Below are 21,105 nucleotides of genomic sequence, written 5' to 3' on the forward strand. Positions count from 1 at the left end.
GACATGCAATTACCAGGGCTTTCCTGCTTCGCCTCTGTTCGTGCGCCAGTCATCCTGGCCAAGCGCTGAACGACCAAAGTCACACGAAAGAGCACTGGAGTTTTGAAAACAAAGCAAACATTCTGTACAAAATTAAGGGAACTTTTATTTACAAAAGAGCTGCTGGTTCAGTGAGAGCCAGAGGGGTTTGCTCCAGGCAGCAGCACTCCTGTGCTCCTGCTCCTCCGGAGGGGGAAATCGCTCCGTTAAAAGAGAGACGGGTACGACGGCGGAGTCTCCCATCAGAGGGGCAAGGCTGGAGAAGCGCAGGGCAACAGGGAGGAACCAGCCCACGCTCACCTCCAAGCAGCCGGGAGCAAAGGATGAACACAAGTCCCCTTTCACGGGGACTTTGCTCACCCCCAGCCACCACCCATCACCTCTCTGCCCACGCACGGGCGCGCGCCGGGGCCCGGCCAAGACTCTTGCAGCCGGGCTCGCTCCTCCCAGGCCCTTGGCCCCAGCTGACACGGACAGGGAAGCCTCCGGCATGCCCTCCCAGCTCTTCCCTGGAAAAGAGGGAGAGCTCCCTCCCCTCTTTTTTAAGGCAGAAAGATCAAGGCAAGACAAGCAGCAGCACTGCTGCTCAGCCGCTCGGCGCCGCCTCGCAGGCGGCATCAGGACGATGCTTCGGGAGAGCGCAGGAGAAGGGCTGCGCTTCCTCGGTCCCAAAGGCCTCCAAGGAAGGAGGCTCGGAGCAGCTCCCCTGCGGCGCCCGCTGCTCCCCCGTGCCCCCGGGCGGGGGGCTCAGGGGTAGCTGAGGGGCATCCTCCTCCACAGCCCCCCGCACAAGCAGTTTTTGATCCAGCGCTGCTCCCACTGCTTCACCGCGGTGACTTTGTTTGGCGATTTCAGCATCGTGACACAGCCACACCTGGAAGGAAAGAGAGGTGCAGCCAGGCCCAGGAGAGACAGAAGCCCAGGAAAAAAAGCCAGCGCTGCTGGGGCACCTGCGCGGGTCTCCGAGGAGGAGGAAACCAGCTTTTGTCATTTGCAGGTGACATTTGTGAGCACTGAAAACCAGCTGAAACCATGCGAGCAATTATCTTAAATGAAGAGAGGTTATCTTGGAACAGGAGGCCGTCTTCAACACAACAGACCCCAGCTGCTATTTATACATAAAACAGCAGACAGGCATCTTGTAAAAATGATCTGCTACAGAGACTTTCTATTAAAACCAATAATTAAAGCTAATTCAATCACATGATTAGATGGAAGTTTGCTCCCTGCACCATTATTTTGAAATCCAGGCTCTTTTGTGAGGATGGATGAAGAGGACAGCACAAAAGGACTTAAAATGCAAACCTAGTTTGAAAGATGACCCAAAAATGGCACCATGGATACCGTGGTTATTTCCTCTCAGCAGCTCCTCCCCAAGAACACAGGTAGTTTTATTTAAAGACCAGACCTGCAAAACAAGCTGGGGACCTCTCATCACTAATAAAGACTCCTCCAGGCCAGATTCTGGTCTCCATTTACCTGTGCAGCCTGACTGCCCTCAGATTTTCCTGCAAAAGCAGCATCGTATTTATTCCACGATGCACAAGTCAGCCCTCAGAGGAAATGTAGTTCAGTCACTGGCAATGACGAATGCAGCTAATTCGCACGGAGCTGGGGTTACTTTGCACCAGGCAAAGTAATAAGGTTTTTAATCTAACAGCCATGCTGCAACGATACAGCAGCAGCCATCTCGAGTCAGCGAGCTGCTCTTCAGCAAGCCCTGTAAGGATCTCGGTCTCCCAGGTTAGGGATGCCCTAAACACAACCACAACGGCTTTCTTCCAGTGCAAGGGGCAGCGCCATACACCAAAAGCCTTATGAGAGAAGCAGCATTTCCTCCTGCAGACACAATTAACATACAACGTTACTGGGATGCCGGCTAGGATGGTAAATAGAGACTAGGAGAGCTTCTGAATGACAAAAAGAACAGTTTGAGCTTCTGCCGAGCCCTCCTCTGCACTGAAGGGGTTGCGCTTGCACTGCTTACCTGGTGCACGACTTGCATTCCTCCGTTGGGTATGCTCCCAAATGAAGCCGCCTCAGGTGATCAATTTTGGGCTGTCCAGGCGCCCTGGGTAGGAAGAAGAACAGGAACTTTTCTAGAATATCACTTTCTAAAAGCTGTTTCCAGGCCAGTGAGCTGCATTTCAGTGGCCAACATGACACAGGCTTTGACTACCTGGTCCACTGAGCGCCATGGGATTCGAGGCCATGCTGACAGGAACCTAATCGCAAAGGAGCGTTTCCCCCCTTCCATTTGCCATCTCTTCACTACTTTAAATTCCCAGCCCATTGCAAGTTAAGACACAAATTTAGGCAGAGAGGATACTGCTCCTGGGTCACACCAGCAAGCGGACGAACCAAAAACCACAGGCGTCCCAAAGCCACTGACCTCCCAGAGCTGGGAAGAGATCCCAGCCCTCCCGACACCCTCTCTCACCGCGCCACCATTCGTTTCAGGTCTCTGTACCTGACAAAGGCATCGAACTGGGACGAGACGGTGTGACCAACGAGCCCAGGAGCTTTCCCAAACTGCAGCCGGACGAGCTGTTTGTTCTGCAGCTTGCTGATAATGCCATCGTTGATGGGCAACCAGTCAATATTGGGAATGAGCAACTGGCTGGGCAGAAGGCAACATTCGTCTATCAGGGTATCATCTGGCTCCGTTATGTGATTTTCCTCACGACCTGCATGGAAAATGAAGCAGAGAGAGAGAACCAGCGTGATCTTTAAATTTCTCACTTAGAGTTCAAGAGAGCTGCGTGCAGTTTCCTCCTCCATCCGCCAACACAGCACAGAAAACAATAAACTTGGCAGCTGTACTTGCCCTTTCTAAACACTACAGCCTCGCTCAGAAGTTACGCCCCGCAATTATTCCTTTCACGCGCAATCCACATTAAGGAAGGATTCTTTTGTTCAGGGAAACTGGCAAACACTTACAGCACAGCCAGAGTTTAGTCAGGAGCCTGAAGAGGAGGGACATGCTGTCCTGGGTGTCGGAGGTCGCTGTGTAGACGGGGAGGCAGCTCGGCTTCAACAGTCCCCAGATACGGATCACCACCATCAGCTCCCTGAACATGCCCAAGGACGCTCCGTCTCGCAGAAAGCTGTGTCCCGGCCGCACAGGGGAGCCCTGCAGAGGGAGAAACCAGCTGAGACTGGGACGCACACGCAGCCTGCTGGAACCACCGCTCTGTTTTCAGACAACTCCTTTTCCCGAGCTGCACGCAGCCTGTGGAACTCGCTGCCAGAGGATGCCGTGGAGGTCAGAGGCACACAGAGGTTCGTAAAAGGTTTAAACAAGTCAGGCAGCTACTGAGCCCGCTTCTCTGAATGTGGCTGCCCGTCACTACACCACCGATGCCCAGCTGGGCACAGAAAGGGCCATTTTGTATTTCTGCTGTTTCTCACACCCTTCTCCCAAGTGCCTGTTGCGATAGGAACACCGGGCTCGTGTGTGACTTGGCTAAAGCTACCCCAACACTGCCCGCAGACTTTTTTGCTCTTCTTGGTCTGTTCTCAGGACCCCAGGCTCTCACCTGGTTAGGAAGGCTGGCCAGCAGGTAGAGCACGAAATCTCCCACCCACTGGATGAGCTGCTGCAGGGACTGCAACGTGGTCATCTCCAGGACAAATTCTTCCGTCTTCAAGTTAATCATCACCTTGTCAATGTCTGAAACAGAAGCAAGACATCTCCTGGCTCAGGAAGAAGATGGATCCAAACTTCACCCCCTGTCCCCGCGGTGCCAAGAGAGGCCACCCTCCTCTTCCTCAGACCCAGGGAGTTACTATGAGCCCGTGACACTTCATAAAGAACCCAAAAGGGGAACGATCTGATACAAGGCTCTTGGAACGCAGTGCCTGATGTTATGAGCAATCGCTACCTATATCCGTGATCTTGGAGCAGATCTCGGTGAGTCGGTCCCCGGGACTCTTGTCCGGGGTGTTCAGGAAGTGCGGGCGTAGCAGCGATTTCAAGGTGCAGCTAATGGCGATCAGGAACAGCTTCGCATGGTAGTCACACACACGGGCTATTGTGCTGGAGGAGAGCTTGCAGAGAGATGCCTTCATGGCAACAATGCGCGTGGAGAGGACCTGATTGACAGAGAGGCACCAGGAACAATACAGAAGTAAAGGCAGAATTAGAATAAGCTCATTAAAGCAAGCTGCTTTATTCTCTACTCTCCATTTCTGCTACAAGAATGACATGAATAGCGAATACCGTCCTGTGCATGTACAAACAGTGCTACCGTTCCCAGAATCGCTGCCAAAAATAGACTCCACCACCTCACCAGAAGTTTCCAACAGGTAGAGACCCATTAACGTTAGCGAAAACGAACACTGCTTAAACGGAGGTTCTTCACGCCTCAAATACTGCTCGAGCAGAGTCTGCAGAGACAGCACGGCCAGGTAGGCAGAGCCGTCTGACTTCCGAGCACTGGCAGTTACTACTCCCCCCTCCCGGTCACCGAGACCCCTCCACGTGCCCACCCTCTGCGGGAAGCCGGGGAGCTCCCGCTCCCGCTGACCTGCTGCAGGGCCGCGTTCTGGCGCATATACTCTTCGTGCAGCTTCTCCACCAGGTTCTGGACCATGTTGGGTTGGACGTGGAGCAGGATGTCCCACCAGTCGTAGCCAGTCACCATGCAATACTCCAACAGGAACAGCAAGTGACGGAGGGACATGTTCATGTCCAGCACATGGCCCATGGAGGGGGAGATACGAAGCATGCTCAGCTGCAGGGAGGAGGCAAAGGGAAATCCGTATCAAGAACCGGATTGAAAACGCTCCACAAAGCTACCACGCAACACATGGGCAACTGCCGCTCATCCCTGCCCCGAAGATACAATTCCTGCTGTAACAGGACACATCCCTTCTTGTTGAACATGGATCATACAGCTGGAAGTAACATTCCCAGAACGTTTCTGAATGATCTGTTGCCACTTAGAGAGATAAAGAGAGAGCCCGGACGAGAAGAACTAACGCCCCCCCGTAACAGAGCACAATACCTTCCCGTGACTGTCAATGCCAGCCAAGGCCAGAGACGTCCAGGAGAGCTGCATGGCTTTGAAGTGAACCAGGGGACCAGCAGTTCGCTGCCTTTTGATGGTCTGCTCGTCCACCGGGCGCTGGGAGGAAGAGCCGTAGAAGACAGCCATCATTTGCAAGGACAGGCGATGAACAATGTGGACGCTGCCATCGTGAAAAGCCAAAGCCAGACCTGGGGAGAGAAGACGACGGAGGCTGAGCAAGCAGCTCCTCTGGGTATAACCCAGACCTCGCCCAGAGGAGCAGCCGCCACCGAAAGCCCACGCGGCAACAACAGAGCACTCAAAAGGCTGCGGGCTCACGGGCACGTTTGTATCTGGAGGCCACGTCAGCGTTCGACAGAGATACGCCTCTTTCCATGGGCATTAAATGGGGCGGCTAGGAAGATACCCTGCCTTTGAAAGTTCTCCTATCAGCATTTCATACGGTTTGCTCCACATTCTCGCTTCAGCTACAGTTCAGAAGATGAAGAAGGTGACGTTTCGGGCAGAAGCTACGTATTTAGGAGAAAGACAAGAGAGACTCCTTACCCAATCCAGGGAAGAATTTGGTGTCATTTGCCACCTTCAGATCAGTATTGGTCAGGGAGATTGGCAACTTCGGCAGAGCCACAGCCGAAACCCGATCCAAGTCGTTGGTGGCAGAAAGAATCCGCCATTTCAGTATCATGGGTTGCTTGTCTCCAACTTTGAAAAATAAGTAAATAAGTGAGACACCTCTCCCCAGAGGGATCAGAAAATGCCGTGCCCCCCCCGCTGATTTCCGCCCACGCTCCCCAGCTACATGGGATTACAGATCACGCCCTGACTATTTGTTCGTTCTACCAGACCAGTATATTTCCCTCATATTTCCCTATTTGTACACTTACTGAGATCAGAAAAAAAACCCAAACCAATAACTTGTTTTGCTAAATCTCTTTTGATGGAAGGCTCTGCTGGTGGTGATTAAAAAAAATCCTTACGTACAATAATCCTTTATACTTCACTGGAACAAACTGCGTAGATTTGATTTTGTTATATCTGAAATCAGGTGGAAAAAACATGCAGACTGGATAGCTTGATTAAACTAGCTTTGCTGCATGATCTTTTTCCTTTAGAAGGCTTGGCTCACTTGCTTCTCAGCAGGAAGAGTGGTTGCACAGCATAACACAGAAAATGTCTTTTATTGAGTGAAAGTAACAATTAAACCACTTCCTGAAACCAGCAATTTGTGCCCTAAGATGCAAACAGATGGAATAGAGCATGTGACTGAGAACACCTGAAAAATAAAGACAGGATTCTGGATAATCCCATATAAGCGATAACGGGCTCGAGAACCTGCCTTGCGTTTTCACTTAGACCATGCTCCTATTTTTAAGGGTACCCGGTGCAGAAACTCACCCACAGGGGAGATTTGCTGAAAGATATTATTGACTGGCAAGCCCTCTTTCCGCAGAGACCAGCACTCCACGATGCTGCTGTTTTGGTTGGAAGCACAAAGCAGCACCTGCAAAACAGAAACCCGTACTGCAACCACACACACAAACTTTACAATAGGGAAAGACGCTATCCCGTCGCATTTTCCGCTCCTCCCTCTCCCCTCTATTTTGAGGCTCCTTCCCCTAATTAGCTTATATTCCACCAGCGAAAAGCAGAGGATTGCATCAGCAATACGTAATGGTGAAGTCCCTACTTCCAGCCAGAAGGAAAGAGAAGCAGAACTCTGCCATGTGTTATCACAGCCCGGGCCTCTCCACATCACAAACGATCTCATCTCTCTTGAGCTGTGACCTGCTGATGTCACTCACGCACATCGTAAACTAAACATAAAGGAAAGGGCAGGAACTGAACTGACTCTGAAGCCAGAGCAGACACCGCGCTCTCCAACAGGGCACTCCGTCCTAACCAGCGGAGAGAGAGGAGAGGCTGGGCTTCGTTGAATCACGTACCTTTCCAGAATCATACTATCAATCCCCTGGCAAACAGAGTTAAGCTACTAAATTAAGTGACACAGCTCAAGAGGTTTAAGCGCTCTGGAGAGGGGCTGCTTTGAAGCTGAGACCTAAAGATGAAAGACTTCACATCCCAGAGCCTCCCGGACAGCCCGGCAGAGCTCCCCCAACGGCCAGTGCCAGATCCAGGAAACAAACAAAGCAAAGCATAATCAGGCTAACGAAGGAGGGGGCTTTTCAGGCTGCTTTTCCACGAACTGGCGGGCTCAGCCGTTACACCCCCAGAGCTTTTAAGTGCAGCCTGCTCGACAGCGAAGCTGAACCAGCAGCACTTCCAGAAACAGCAACGCAAAGGGCACTGCAGGACACGATTGTTCACCTCCAGAGCCATGTGGGGAAGCCAAAGGTGGAGCAAACAGCTATTTCCTCGCTATTCATTTACCTCCTGCTTGCTTTAGCAGCAGATGCTCACCTGCTCTGACATGTCCCGAGCAAGGAATTTCAGGTGAGTGATTGCTGGGTATTTGTCTTTGCGGGCAGGGTCCGTGGTGCAGCGCATGAAGAGGGAAGGCAGGATTTCGGTGTCTATTTTGCATTTCTCATTCACCACGCTGACGCAGACTTTGTAGAACTGGACGGGGGAGGTGCTGCTGCCATCCGACGTGGCCACCACGATGTTCCCCCCACCAGTGAAGGCGACATCTGCCAAGGCGACGCGACAGCGGAGGCGGCACAGGCTCTCTGTGGACGTCAGCACCTGCCCGTTGGGCTTGAGGAGAGAGACCGTCACCAGCCCACTGATGGTGACAGCAATCCAGCCCTCCATGGGCTTCCCACCGAACAGCGTCAGTGAGGGAGAGAACTTGACCCTGGAAAACTTCTCACCAAAGTTCGATGCTCCAGACTGCGAACAAAGATCAACAACACAAAGACATTTGCACCCGATACTCGCAGCGCGCTCACGACTGCGGAGCTCTCCTCGTTAAGTCGCTGCAGCGCGGGCCGCGGAGGTGAGCGGAGCCAGGTGAGGGCACTGAGCTCACGCGCCCCGCTCTGCTACGTGGCCCTGGAGAGGCCCCTTTGCCCGAGCGGCTCCAGCTGCGCAGGCGGCAGCAGGAATGCCCCGGCCCATCAGCAAAGCCCTCGGAGCACCCCGGACGCAGAGCTCCAACCTCACTGACGTGGACTGAGCCTGGAAGACCGACAGCCCCTCTGCCCTTCTGCGGCCAAATCCAGCTCCGACACCAACCCCTGTGCAACCCTCTGCGTCCCTGGGCCTCGGGCCCTCCAGCGCTCAGAGAGGGAAAGGCTTCTCTCTGCGGGACGCCCTAAGAGTTAATGTTTAAAAAACGTAAGCAGGTAACTTCTACTTGGCAGACTTGCTCGTTTCGAGTCTGACAGAATTAGACACGTTTCTAAACGAGCAGCTTATCTCCATGCGCATATGGCTCCCATTCCCAAATCCTTGGATCAAACCTCAGGACCTCGAACGTATTTCTTATGAATCACTACTGGTAGGCAAAGAAATGCTTTTATCTCCGTTTTACAGCCAAGGAAATCGACGCGCCAGACTAAGGAAGACACGTTTGAAGTGCCAGGAGAAACAGGCATCCAGCCCCCGCTGAAATTTAGCAGGAACCAGGAATCTGACTTTTCTTTTTGACTGGAAAATTTCCCCTCCCCGCCTGGCCCAAGGCCACGGAGGAAGCCCAGAGCAGAGGACCACAGGCAGAGGCTTCCCAAGCCCTTTGCTAGCGACCCGAGCCAGCCTTCCTGAGCGGGTCCCCTGCAGAGCTGGGACAAACCTTTTCCACGTGCAGGGCCAGCTTCACGCCGTTGTGCAGCCAGGACAGGGCCACGACCGGGTCCCCTTCCACCATACTGCCCACCGTGTTCTCCCAGCTGTTAGCCAAGTGATCGGTCATGCTCCAGCACTTGATGTGGCCGTCCGCGTCTGCCGAGAGCAGCCTGGAGCCTACGACAACGGCGCCTCGTAAGAACCAGGGGGTACAGCCAAGAAATCAACCGAGAAATCCAACCGCCCCGGCGCACTTCGAACGGAGGCAGCCATTTCGTGGCTGCAAAGCGGCAGGCAAACTCCCTCTCCACAACAAATCGCATACCGTCGTTTTAGGGAAGGCACGCACGTGAACGGCGGGACGCAGGGATAACGGAAGGGATCCAAGCTCACCTGACTGATCCCACTCCAAACAAGTGATGACTTCAGCGTGGCCAGAGTTAACGGAATAGACGTCCCACGGGTGCTCGGTGTCGATGATATGGACCATGTGAGTGAGATCTACAGGAAAAGAGAAGTGAATCGCCGTCCCCCGTTACCAGCTGCACAGCTGGGCATTTCTAAACCCACGGAGCCTCCGCTGATGCAGTGGAAGACATAAAATATTTTGCATCAAGCAATTTTGGGAAGGACAACAACTGTGCTTGGCAACTCAGGGGACGTACCAGATGCCAGCGCAGAGCTTGCCCTGGTTTAGCAGAGCGGGAACCACTCCCCAGCGAAGAAAATACCCCTCAAATCTCGGGAATGGAAGGGAAAGAAAGAGCACAGGTTTCCTGTGCTGATTAGTGCAGCGGAGGGGTGTCCGGGTCGAAGCGGAGCACCGGCCACCCGGCCCAGCAGCTCCCGATGGCAGGACTCGCCGGAACGCGTCGCGAGTTCCCAGCGGACGGAACCCGGCCCTCCACAAGCGCCTACCTTTTTCCTCCTCGTTTTTGAGGTCTGTGGTGAAAGCGATGAGGTTGCGGCAGGACCAGGCGCACACCAAGGGAATGGACGGGCAGTGGTTGCTTTTCGGCTTCTTCTCCCACTCGCAGACGTACGCCAGGTCCATCGCGCCGCCGGCAAAGCCGCGCGGAGCGGGGAAAGGCGCCCGCTCCTCCCTGGAAGCGAGGAAGAGCCGGTTCCGCGGGTCACCGGCCCGGCTGCACCGGCTCCCGCAGCGAGACCCGCCCAGGCCCCGCCGCACCGCGACCCCGGCGCCCGGGCGGGGAAAGGGGGGTCAGCCCCCGCTCCCGAGGGGCGGGCGGGGACCCCAGGCTCCGGGGGAGGGGGGGGGGCACAGCCCCCCAGGCCGCGGGCGGGCACAAGCCCCGCACCGGGAGAAGCCCCGGCGCCCCTCAGGGCGGGGGGAGCCGGGCCCGCGGCGGGGGAGCGGGGGGCCGGGGCGCTGGCGGGGGGCACCCACGGGCGCCGGGCCCCGAGGGGGGCGCGGGGTCCGGTACCGGGCGGGAGCGGCCGCACTCACCGGCCCGCGCCGTCTCCCGCGAGGACCCCGCCGCGCCCCGCCCCCGCGGGCTGCCCGCCGCGCGCCTGCGCCCCCGCCCCGCTCAGGCACCGCCGCGGCCACCCCAGGCCGGAGGCCCCCAGCGCTGGGCGCGCCAGTCAGGGGCTCTAATTTGCATGGACGCCTACCCAGAACCCACTGCGGGCATGGACAGCAAAAAAAACCTGTGGATTTGGGAGATTTTGGTGAAGCCGAGCGAAGCGAAGGGTTCAGGGGTCGGGGATTTTCGGGGGAGGGCTCACAAGGGATTTATCCGCACGAGAAACCGATCGCCCTATCCGGACTGTGTCGTACTTCTGGAACGTTAAATACCGCGGCGGCAGCGGGTGGTTCCGTGCTCGCTTCGGCAGCACATATACTAAAATTGGAACGATACAGAGAAGATTAGCATGGCCCCTGCGCAAGGATGACACGCAAATTCGTGAAGCGTTCCATATTTTTCGGACCCGCCCGCCCCCTCCTTTTGCGGGCTGTGCCCGAGGGCCCCCCGCCCGCCCCCGAGCCCCCTCCGCCGGCGGAGACACGGCCGCAGCCCGGCAGCGCCGTCATTTATTGCTCCCGAGCACCGGGGGTTATTGCTGCTGACCACCGGGGTTATTGCTGCTGACCACCGGGGGTTATTGCTCCCGAGCACCGGGGTTATTGCTGCTGACCACCGGGGTTACTGCTGCTGACCACCGGGGGTTATTGCTCCCGAGCACCGGGGTTATTGCTGCTGACCACCGGGGGTCATTGCTGCTGACCACCGGGGTCATTGCTGCTGACCACCCGAGTCACAGGCAAACAGCGCACGGGGGGTTGGGGGGTGCCCCTGCCCCCCGGGCACAGCCCCGGGGTCCCCTCGCTCAATGGTGGCCGGTGTCCTCATGGCCCGCAGGGAGCCCAGGGCCAGAGCAGCCAGCGAAGACCCCCAGCAGGCGACCGGGGCAGGGGGTGCTGCCGCCACAGGCAGAGGCAGTGCGGGGCGGGGGTCCGACACCCCCGGGGCAGAGCAGGGCCCCCACCCACGATGAACCCCTGTGAGCAGGGGGACGCGGGGAGACCCACAAACTGCCCCATCTGCCCCCACGGCAGCCGCGGGCGGGGAGCACCGGGGCCCGGCTGCGCTCCCCCAGCGCGCACACACATACCCACACGCACACACGTTAAAAAACACAGGCTATATTACATTTAAAAACAGCCCGGCGCCCCGTGGTGCAGGCAGGTCCAGAGGCACCGGACCACCCCCAGGCTGGCGCGCGAGGTAGGGAACAGCCGAAACACCAGCGGGGCGAGAGCGGCCGGGGGCTCGGAGCGGGGCCCCGGGGCGCTCCCCAGGCCGCGCCCTGCCCGCGCCCCCCTGCGCGACGCCCCATCCCGGGCGCAGAGCTGCGGGTGCTGGACAAAGCGCCGCGCCACGCCGGGAACGCGGCGGCCCCCGGGCCCTTCCGCTGGCTCAGCGTTTGCTCAGCAGCCGCGAGGAGCTGTTTCACCACAGAAAAATCTGGACCAAAACCACCCCACGAGTGTCAGTGCCAGAGGTGGTTTTGGCCCAGCCCGATTATTTTTAAAAGCACCTGGGCTATAAATAGACACACAAACAGTTCCAGGGAGAGCAGCTCCGGCCGGGAAGCAGCGCTGCAACCCAGGGAGCAGGGCAAGCACGACAGATAGGCACCCGCTCCAACCACACCTCGCGCCTGGAGCGCGGCGATAGCCGGCAGGGCCGCGCTGGCTGCCGCCCCGCGGGCGAGAGCCCCGGCATCCCGAGGGGAGCGCAGCGCTGCTCCGCGAGCCGGCCGGGCGCAGCGTGAGCCCCCGGCTCCGCACCAGGCATCTGCTCTTGGAGGAGGGGAAGGACGAGCCCCTCAAGGAGGGTGCGAGGAGGGGGCTGGCCCGCACCGCGCCCCGCTCGGGCGAGGGGAGAGGCGGGCAGCGGGCCGGATCCGAGGGGACAGCAGGGCTGGGAGAGGCCAGGAGCAGATGAAGGAAGCCTTCAGCGCACCAAGCGAGGGGCAGGGCGTCCCGCGGGGCATCAGCTCATCTGCCCCAGGTAGTCTGAGAGCAGGAGCTCGGGGCGCAGGAAGACACGGTGTTTGTTGCTCACTTTCATTTGACGTTTCCCTTCGATGTCCGAACCTGGGGGCGAGAGGGAGCAATTAGCACGCCACCGTCCCCGCCGTGGGTCCCGAACACGGCCTTCCCAGCCCAGCTACCTCCCCTCCTGCCTGCGGCTCGCAGCGAGCACGGGTTCCCCCGTGCTCTGCAGAGAAGGCAACTGTCCCCCCCCCAGCCCTCTCCACGCCTCCCTGCCGGCACCACGGGCTCCACTTCACATCATTAGCGCTCTCATGCTGTTTTCCACAAGCAGCTGCTAATGAAACGCTCAGCAGTGAAGACTCCTCCGCAGGGACAGAGCCCGGTGCCTCTCCTCCCCTGCCTTGGCAACGAGACCTTCTAGGGAAACCCGCAGGCAGGGCGCGGGCACGGCTGCTCTCCGTGGGAGGAGGCAGCGGCCGCAGGAGGCAGCCCCGTGAGCAGCCGCGGGACATCCAGACCCAGAAACAAGAGGAGAAATGGCAGCGCTGCTGTGACTGGGACACCCCCAGGCAGAGCTGGGCCTGGCCATCACCCTGGCCGCTGGGCTTCAACCCCTGGCAGCGGCTGACGTTGCCCACCCACCACTAGTGCTGGCGAAGCAGCGTGACCACTGCCGAGGCTCCCGAGGGAGCTTCGGGCAGCGGAGGCCGGAGAGCGGGGTTATCTGTGAGCTGCAGCGCAAGGTGGGGCCAGGAGGAGGAAGGGAGGAAGAGGCTGAGCTGGAGAGGAGAGATAGTGATGAAGAGAAGGGAAAAACAACAACAAAACCAAAACCAAACATGAGGCTCTTACTGGCAGAGACAAGGTCCATGTACTGGCAGAGCGCGTGGAGCAGGAGTCGCTCGAAGCTGGGGGAGACGGGGGACAGGGTTAGAGTTGCCGTGTCTCAGACCAGCATCTCCCGAGTGTTGCCCTGCCCCGGTCCCTCCCACGGATCAGAGACCAGGAGCACAAAGTGCCACAAGCCCCTGTGCCGGGATCCCCCAGCACATCCCTCCCTCGGGGGCTCCGCAGGGGCCGGGCCAGGCGAGCGTCCCCAGCTGGCGACCGAGCCTGGCCGAGGGAAGCCCGAGGGGTCTCCTCCGCCCCAGCGCCCCTCTGCAGCCAGGGGCAGCTCTGGGGCGCAGGCTGGGGCACAGGGAGCCCGGGCGGAGCAGCCTGCGTGCGCGGCGGCTGGCTCAGGCCGTGGCGAGCCGGGAACCCCCGCGCACGGGGTGCGCATGGCTCAGGACCCCGGCCCCGGCTCCGTGGGGAGCGCCGACACCTGCAGAGCCCGAGGGGCAGAAATACCTGTTGTCCATCAGCGCTGTGTAGACGGAGTGAGGGGTGACGGAGAAGAAGGCCAGCAGCTCCTCCTCCAGGCCCTCCAGCGTCCCCTGCAAGGAGAAGCAGGGGCTGTCAGCGAGGAGAGGGCAGCGGTGGCCGGACCCTGCTCAGACCCTGCGGCAACAGGCGAGAGCAAGGAGCCGGGCGAGGGGAGCCGGCGCTCGCCGGGTGCACCCCAACGCGGGCAAAGCCACCCGCCCCCACGCAGCTCTGCGCCCCTCGCGGCGCCCGCGTTCCGCCGTTGAGGAGCTGCTGCCCCAGCCAGGGCCGGGCAGAGCCACGGGCACTTTGTGACCACAACCGCCTTCCCCTGCCACGTCCGCACAGCCCCAGCGCGACAGGGCCTCCGACTCCCGAGGAGTTACCGCCAGCAGCTCCCAGGCAAATCATCTGGATGCGAGACAGCAGGAAGGCACAAGGAGAGGAGACAACTCCCCTTTCCAGCCCCCGCGGCAGGGAAGAATCTGTCCCCTGCCAACTCCACACTTTGTGTGCCAAGGGCTGGCATCGTCCCCCGCGCTCATAGCGGCGGCAGCCAGGAAAGCCTCGTGCCTCGCGTCTCCTTTTCTCCCAACAGGCAAAGATCAGCTTGATGCAGCTCTCCGGAGCACCGTGACCCCAGAGACAAGCAGCAGAAGCAAGTCTCATTTGAGAACAAATTGAGCAGAAGCCAGCGGGCAGGAGGAGCCGAGACCGCTTTTAGAGACTCTAATTAGAGCAAGGAAAACAAACAGAGCAGGAAAACAGCACCATTGAGAAGAGGGAGCAGGGAGCCAGGCACCCCCGGGGCCCAGGAGAGCAAGCGTCTGGGCAGGCAGCTCGGCGCAGGGGCGGCGCGTGGCAGCTCGGCTCCCCGAGCCAGGCGGCACAAGGCCACGCTTGCCTCTCCGTTCAGGCTTAATAGTCTGCTCAGCGGTTTACGCACTTTGACCCCTTTCAAAACGCATTTGAGTTTTTCCAAATAGCCTTATGTGGGCCGTTCTGAAGACCCCAAAGGCTCCCCTGCTGCCCCTGTGGGCAAACACACTGGATTCCCCCATCACCTGCTGCTCGTCAAGCAGAGACTGGGAAACAACCACGTACAAGTGACCTGTAACTACCAGAAAAATCTGAACTGAGCCAGGAAAACCCATCTGCACAGGGAGCTGAATGTCTGTTTGCAATCGGCCGCCACTGCAGAGGTCATACAAGAACTGGAGCACATTCCCCAGGAGCTCATCTGAAACCAGGCACTCGTCTGGCTCGGTGACCGCGCGCGAGGCCAGGGGACAGCCCTCGCGACGTGGCTCCGGAGGCAGCCGCTCGCGCAGCACGCGGCAGCACGCAGCCGGAGCCCTGCCTGCCCCAGCCCCGCCGCCCCCCAGTCGCCCCCAGCTCACCATGGGGATCCTGCCCCGCTTCAGGGTGGAGCGCAGGCGGCGGCTGATGCGCTGGAAGCACTCCTTGGGCGTGTAGGCAGGGTGCTCTGGAGCCGGCGGAGAGAAGATAGAAGGGACTCAGACACTGCTCACGTCCCCACCGCCCACGGGACGCCTCCGGCTGCAGCCACACAGCATCACCTCGCGGAAGGAGCCCGACGTCCCCCAGCCGCCCCAGAGGACCCCAGCTGGCCACCTCCTTCGTTTGTGGATCTGCACAAAGTCACCCCCAGACCAGCAACGCCCTCCCCAGCAAAGGAGCGTTTGGAGGGTGCTGAGATTTGGGGGTTTGCGATCGGGGGACGGCTGCTGTGCCCATCGCCCCGGCTACTCCCGACTCCCACGAACCCTCCCGGGTACATGGGGGTCTGCCAGGCACAAACCCCCCGCTGCAGCACCCAAGGGGTCTGCTCAGTCATCCCCCGGCCCCACCACGAGCGGATGGTGCAGGGAGCAGGACACGGCCCTCAGGGAAGAGCGCCCTTCCCAAAAAGCATGCAAGGGAGGAAAGGGAGAGGCTCTCCCCACCCAGCGTCCCCTCCCCTCCCAGCACCTTTCCACTTGTCTTCATTCTTGATGGGCAGCTTCCTCTTGTGCTTCTTCCTGGCCTCCTCCTCCAGGTAGAGCAGGACTCGCTCTTGCTCTTCTCCCGACCGGTTCATGAAGTCGTTCCAGATCTGACAACACAAGTCACCAGGCCCCACTGTAGAGGTCTCCGGGGAGCACCCAGCGGTGCACGGCCACCCTCAGAGCCCCACCTGGCAGCCCGCGAGCCCCCTCCTCACCCACCCGTCCCCAGGGACGGCCCAGGCAGAGCAGGAACAGCAGCTCGCAGCGGGGAACGAACGGGGCTGGGCAGAGCTCCGCAGCTGTGACGCTGCCCCAGCCAGCGCGGAGGCAGACCACGGTGGACACGAGCTGCAGCAATGACAACCTTTCTCCCCGTCTCTCCGGCTCCCGATCATCCATTACAGCTTCTAACAACTGCTTTGGGAGGAGATGCAGATTTAACACTTGGAGCCAACATACAAAGTGGTTTTTTAATAGTTACTGGGAGTCCAAGTGCTGACACAGCAGCCCATCCGTGCAAGCCAGCCTCAAACCCCCATCTACATCAGGCTTCCTAAGCCTGGCTTGACTGAGGGAGAGAGGAGCTCTGCAGAGCCAAGAGCGCACACAGACCACGCAGGTCGCTCTGCAGCCAAAGCCCTGAGCATCAAACCGGAGAGGAGCCAAGTTTCAAAACGCTCGGTTACAGAGCCGGTATCGCAACACCATGAAGCAAGAGGGGTTTGGCAAGGGGCCGGTTTCGGAGGAAGTGCTGCAGCTCACCCAGCGTCAGTGGTCCCGCAGGTACAACGCTGTACGCTGGGGCACTCGGCAGCAGCCTCCACTAAGCCGGCCTGGCCAGGCTCCGAGCGGGACTCAGCCCTTGCACCGCACATTTGTGCGGATCCTCCACAAGACGACCTGCCCAGAGATCCCCCAGGCTGCAGGACCAGGGGCCCCAGGACCTGATCTCCCCCCCGGCACACGCAGCGGCAGCCAGGCACTGAATGCACAGATGCCAGCCCCGACCCTGACACCGGGCAGGAGCTAGGGCACAGCAGCTCGGGCTGGGGAGGCAGAGGGCTCCTCGGGTCGGAGGAAGGAGGTACGGACACTGCGTACTGCCAGAACTGCACGTGCCGTGCCAGGGCCGCCCCAGCGAGCCCCGAGCAGGCGGGTGGCTGCGCCTACCTCCACGTAGGTCTCGTTGTTACAGGCCTCAGTGAAGATGCTCGGGGTGGCGGAGTGAGCAAGCTCTCCCTCGTCACTGCCGCATTCATCTCGCTCCAGAAGCGTCATCAGGTAGCGAGCTAGGGGGAAAGAGCAAAGCCCCTGAGAGGGGAGGCAGCGCCCTCGGAGAGGCCCTGCGCCCCCAGCACCCCCTGCTTGCCACACAGCGGAGGGCTTGGGGCAGCGGCCGCCTGCCCTGGGGAAGGGACCCAGCCCGGGAAGAGCCAGCACTCAGACCCTGCCCCAGATCCTTACTGTTCTCCAGCCTCTGCAGGCTCTTGCGCCCCTTGGCCCTGGGGATGAGGTCCGAGTTGCGGATGGCCTTGTTGATATAATACTGCTTTCGCTTGGAGGGGGAGAACCTCTTGGATGGGGAGTCCTCCAGCGGGGGCAGGCAGTCCTCGATCCTCCTGCAGGGACAGGCGGCAGAAGGGACTGAGCCCACCTGAGACCCCAGGGTGGCTGCAGCAGCGCGAGGACAGGGGGGTGCACGGGGAGAGCCCCTGGCAGGGACGATGCAGGAGGCAGAGCATCAGCCATCAGCGTTCGTGCAATAGGCACCGCATCCTCCTCCACGGGGCCCTGTACCCCTCCGGTCACAGCTAACAGCCTCACGGCATGCTACGCTGCTGAACCACAGCTTGCTCCAAGGATATGGTCTGTGTAAAGCAGCTGCGCGTTAGCAGCTAGACGTTCAGGGTAATTAACTCCACCAACATGCAAGGCAAGGCGTAGAGATTCATTTCTGTGGAGCAGAGGCTGGGGAGGGACCCCGAGGTGCCCCACGCAGCCAGACACCCGCTGCACCTTGCATTTGCCAGCGCCCAGCGGGAGCGTGCCGCTGGAGCCGCCGGCGCCATGCTGCCACGCGGCCTCCGCAGCGATCGGCAATGGGCCCTATCACCTGATTATCGAAGGCAGCGGTAGCACCCGCCCTGGCCATACAATTACTGCCTGGGGTGGCTCTTCCCTCCAGACCGTTACGCTGCTGCGGCTGCTCCCCACCACCACCCCGGAGCCAGGCGCTCCCCTGCCCCAGCAAGGGCTGGTTTCCCTGGTTCTCCATCCTCGGGGATGCGGCCGGCGCACGGCACCACCAGCTGCTGTGCGGCACGAGCCGGCGGGGCCTGGAGCAGACACCGGCCACCCCAGCACCGCCCAGAGTGGGAACAGGCAGCAGGCGCCTCCGCTGCCATAAAGCTCCAGCCCCCGGGAGGAAGGCTGCGCCGCTCCCGGGTACACCCAAAGGTGTTCGGCTTCTGTTAACAACAATTCTATGGTCAGGGCGTTACTCAGACGTAGGTACAATTTAGGAACGACCATAAAACTTAGATGATGTCCTGTGAAAATTAAACCAAGTGATGAGCAAGAAGCTCACTGGGCATTTAACACAACCGCTTTGGTTTCAAAGTTCACTAAAACTCCGCCGAAGACAGGAAGTTTCACTATCTTTTCGCTTGTTCTTTGCCCACTCGCCGAGGTCTCTGCATCACAGCTTCCCCTCCGGTTTGTGTGGATTTCCTTTAGCGCAGCAGAAGGTGGGCGAGAAAACCAACGCCACCAAAACAAACCACCCCCACAGGACCGTAGGGCAGGGCTGGAGGGGAGCTGCACCGCTGCAGCAAGGCTGACCGCTGTCCTCCCCGGCCACGGCAGCGCCACGGTCTCGCGGGGCCATTCCCCCGCCAGGCACGGCTGTCCCCACCGCGTCCCCTCCTTTCCAGCGCCCCGGGAGAGCCGGCACCGCAATCGGGCGCTGGCACAGCCGCCCGCAGCAGCCGGGGCAGAGCGGGCTGTGCCGCCCGATTGCAGCCTGCCAGCCCGGGAAGGCAGCCAGCTGCTCACCCACACCGAAGCCTTGATTTTTGTATTTCTCCTTCCCCTGGACAGGGGCAGTGATGGGGCCTCTGCTGCTGGGGGGGGGAAAAGCCCCACCTCTCCCCCTTCCAGCTGGAGAGAAAACAGCAGCAGAGGTGGCCTTGGAAGAAATAAAAGGGACGCACGTATCCCTGCGATGACTAACAGACGGGGTGGGGAGCTGTAACCCAAGCTGCAAACAGAGAGCGACCAGCACTCGCGGATCAAGTTTTGATACAAAGGTGGTTAAAAAAAAAATAATAACAGAAGGAGTCACCTTACTGCTGGCCCCAGTTGGGAGGTTTGAGTACACAGAGCTCAGCAGCTGCGAGCCTGGCACGACCAGGCGCCGGCACGGCTCACCGGCACGGCCCTGGGATGGCTGTGCCACAGAAAAAGCCCTTCAAAGAGAAGGGGTCCGAGGCAACGTGCAGTAAATATTTACCCTGTTTTCACAGACGGGGGAGCCCCAATTCGGGGCAGCGGGACAAGGAGGAGGGCTCATCCTCCAGCCTCTGCTGGACGGGGGGAAAAAAAGATGCTAAAAACCAGCTGCGCGTCACCAGGGTGGGAGCACCCCCGGCGCTGCCGGGACCCCCCGGCCCAGCCCTCCCCTGCCCGCACCGAGGCTTGGGCCTCGGGACAGGCGCAGCCCCAGCTCCTCGCCAGCAGAACGGGCTGCTGAGCCGCACACGCCTCTTGCTCCCCAAAGCCTCCGGGGCCGTTTGCGGCGGTGCCGAGGCTGCCCGGTGCGTGCTCGCGGGCTTGGCACCCCGCCTCGGCACCCTGCGCTGCCACGTCCACCGTTCGGCATTGCCGCCCCCGCCCGCCGGCGCTGCGGGATCCGTTTCCAAGCCGGGAGGCTCACAGGTGACAGTGACCTTAGGCCTGTGCCAGCAGAGCCGGGCTTTACAGCAGCGGGCGCCCAGCCAGGAGCCAGCAGCCGGTCTCGGACGAGCTCCGCTTTTGGCATCGGGATCCCATCCCGCGCAAGCCGCGGCCGCCCCGCGGGAGCGGGGGTCCCAGCAGAGCTCGTTCCCCGGGGACCGGAGCAAACACGGGGACGAGCTCCGCAGCTCCGGGGCCCCACACAGAAAGTTCAGCGGCTTCTCCTCCGCTTCGCGTTTCCAAGAAAGAAGAAGCCCCTTCTTCCCCGACAGGAGAGCTGTTTTTAACCGGTTCCTGTTATTTATCGCCTAGCGAGCGGGACGCGGCACCGGCGCCCCAAGCAAAGCCCCCGCTGCCGGGCCGTGGCACCGGTGAAGAGAAGCCCCGCCGTGCCGAGCCGCCCCGCGGCTGCCGGGCTCCCGGCAGCCCCGTCCCGGGCCCCCGCTAGCCCCGGCTGGGAGCGGCGGGCTCGCCTTGGCTCGCAGGGCCAGCGGCCCCCGGCCGTGGGCTGCGCCCACCGGGACCGGGCCCCCCGAGAGACCGAGGCCCGGCTCCCCAGGGAGCACCCGTGACCTTCGGCGGGGTAAACACTAATTAACCCCCGTTCCTAATTACGGCCTCCTGCCGCTGACACGGCCGCCTCCGGGCCCGGGCGCCTTCCCGCTCCAGGGCGACGGGGCAGCAGCCCTCGCGGGGCGCGGCGGCCGCCCCCTCCCGCCGCCCTCGGGGGTCCCCCCCCGGAGAAGCGGAGCCCGCCCAGCCCGCGGGAGGAAGCGGCGCGGGCTGGGGGCGAAGCGGGGACGGAGCCGAGGCCGCAACCGGGCCCACGGGCGGCCCCTCGCAGGCCCCAGCCGCCCCCACGGCCCAGCCCGGCCCCGGGGCCCCGCACTCACGGGTAGGGCTCCTCAGGGCCCGCGCCGCCCCGCAGCACCACCATGGTCCCCGCTCGGACCGGACCGGCACAGGCGGCACCGGGGCCTCCGCGTCCCCGCAGGAAGTGGCGTCATGGAGGGGGTGGAGCCGCAGGGAGCCGAGCCCCGCCCCGGGACGGTGCGGGCGGGGTCACGGGGGGGGGGGGGGGGGGGCGCTAAAACGGGGGCTCGGTGACGGCGGAGCCCCGGGGGCGCGGCCCCTTTAAGAGCCCCGCGGCACCGGAGGTGCCCCTCTTAAAGGGGCCGCGCCCCGCACAGTGGCGCTCCCCCGCCCGGCCGCTGGGCGGCGCTGCGGCTGCGCTCCCGGCCGGCCCCGCGGCCCCGCCGCGCTCGGTATTTGCATGCGGCGACGGCGACGGGCCAATAGGAAGGCGAGGCGGGGCTCGGCGGGCGCGACGGACCAATGAGAACGCGGGGCGGGGCGGAGGGGGGAGGGGCAGACGCGGCGAGCCAATGGGGAGAAGGGGCGGGGCGGCGCCGGGCCCTGCCGCCCGCCCGCCGGG

The 21,105-nt window shown here is 61.0% G+C and overlaps 2 protein-coding genes across 4 annotated transcripts; both read right to left on the minus strand.

Moving 5' to 3' along the window:
- Window positions 1–121: 121 nt before the first annotated feature.
- On the minus strand, window positions 122–12,322 carry MED16 (mediator complex subunit 16). 2 transcript variants are annotated; one of them, XM_082331222.1, is made up of 16 exons: window positions 12,308–12,322; window positions 10,608–10,681; window positions 9,735–9,919; window positions 9,210–9,317; window positions 8,824–8,993; window positions 7,491–7,922; window positions 6,468–6,573; window positions 5,619–5,774; window positions 5,049–5,260; window positions 4,569–4,775; window positions 3,924–4,134; window positions 3,579–3,712; window positions 2,980–3,172; window positions 2,510–2,726; window positions 2,027–2,110; window positions 122–913 (listed from the first exon to the last, which is right to left on the minus strand). In XM_082331222.1, the coding sequence occupies exons 3-16, from the start codon at window positions 9,868–9,870 to the stop codon at window positions 787–789; spliced, it is 2,493 nt and encodes an 830-aa protein (XP_082187348.1). In that variant the 5' UTR covers window positions 9,871–9,919; window positions 10,608–10,681; window positions 12,308–12,322; the 3' UTR covers window positions 122–786. The 2 variants fall into 2 exon arrangements, with proteins under 2 accessions (XP_082187348.1, XP_082187347.1); XM_082331221.1 differs by lacking the exons at window positions 10,608–10,681; window positions 12,308–12,322 and adding an exon at window positions 10,452–10,592.
- R3HDM4 (R3H domain containing 4) lies at window positions 10,693–20,695 on the minus strand. Of its 2 annotated transcripts, XM_082331273.1 has the most exons (9): window positions 20,564–20,695; window positions 17,181–17,335; window positions 16,887–17,005; window positions 15,700–15,823; window positions 15,108–15,193; window positions 13,693–13,778; window positions 13,195–13,250; window positions 12,410–12,441; window positions 10,693–10,719 (listed from the first exon to the last, which is right to left on the minus strand). In XM_082331273.1, the coding sequence occupies exons 1-9, from the start codon at window positions 20,605–20,607 to the stop codon at window positions 10,708–10,710; spliced, it is 714 nt and encodes a 237-aa protein (XP_082187399.1). In that variant the 5' UTR covers window positions 20,608–20,695; the 3' UTR covers window positions 10,693–10,707. The 2 variants fall into 2 exon arrangements, with proteins under 2 accessions (XP_082187399.1, XP_082187398.1); XM_082331272.1 differs by lacking the exon at window positions 10,693–10,719 and having other exon boundaries at window positions 11,469–12,441.
- Between the last annotated feature and the right edge of the window lie 410 nt (window positions 20,696–21,105).

This window comes from Platalea leucorodia (genome assembly GCF_965183815.1).
Source record: "Platalea leucorodia genome assembly, chromosome: 21".
Taxonomy (NCBI): domain Eukaryota; kingdom Metazoa; phylum Chordata; class Aves; order Pelecaniformes; family Threskiornithidae; genus Platalea; species Platalea leucorodia.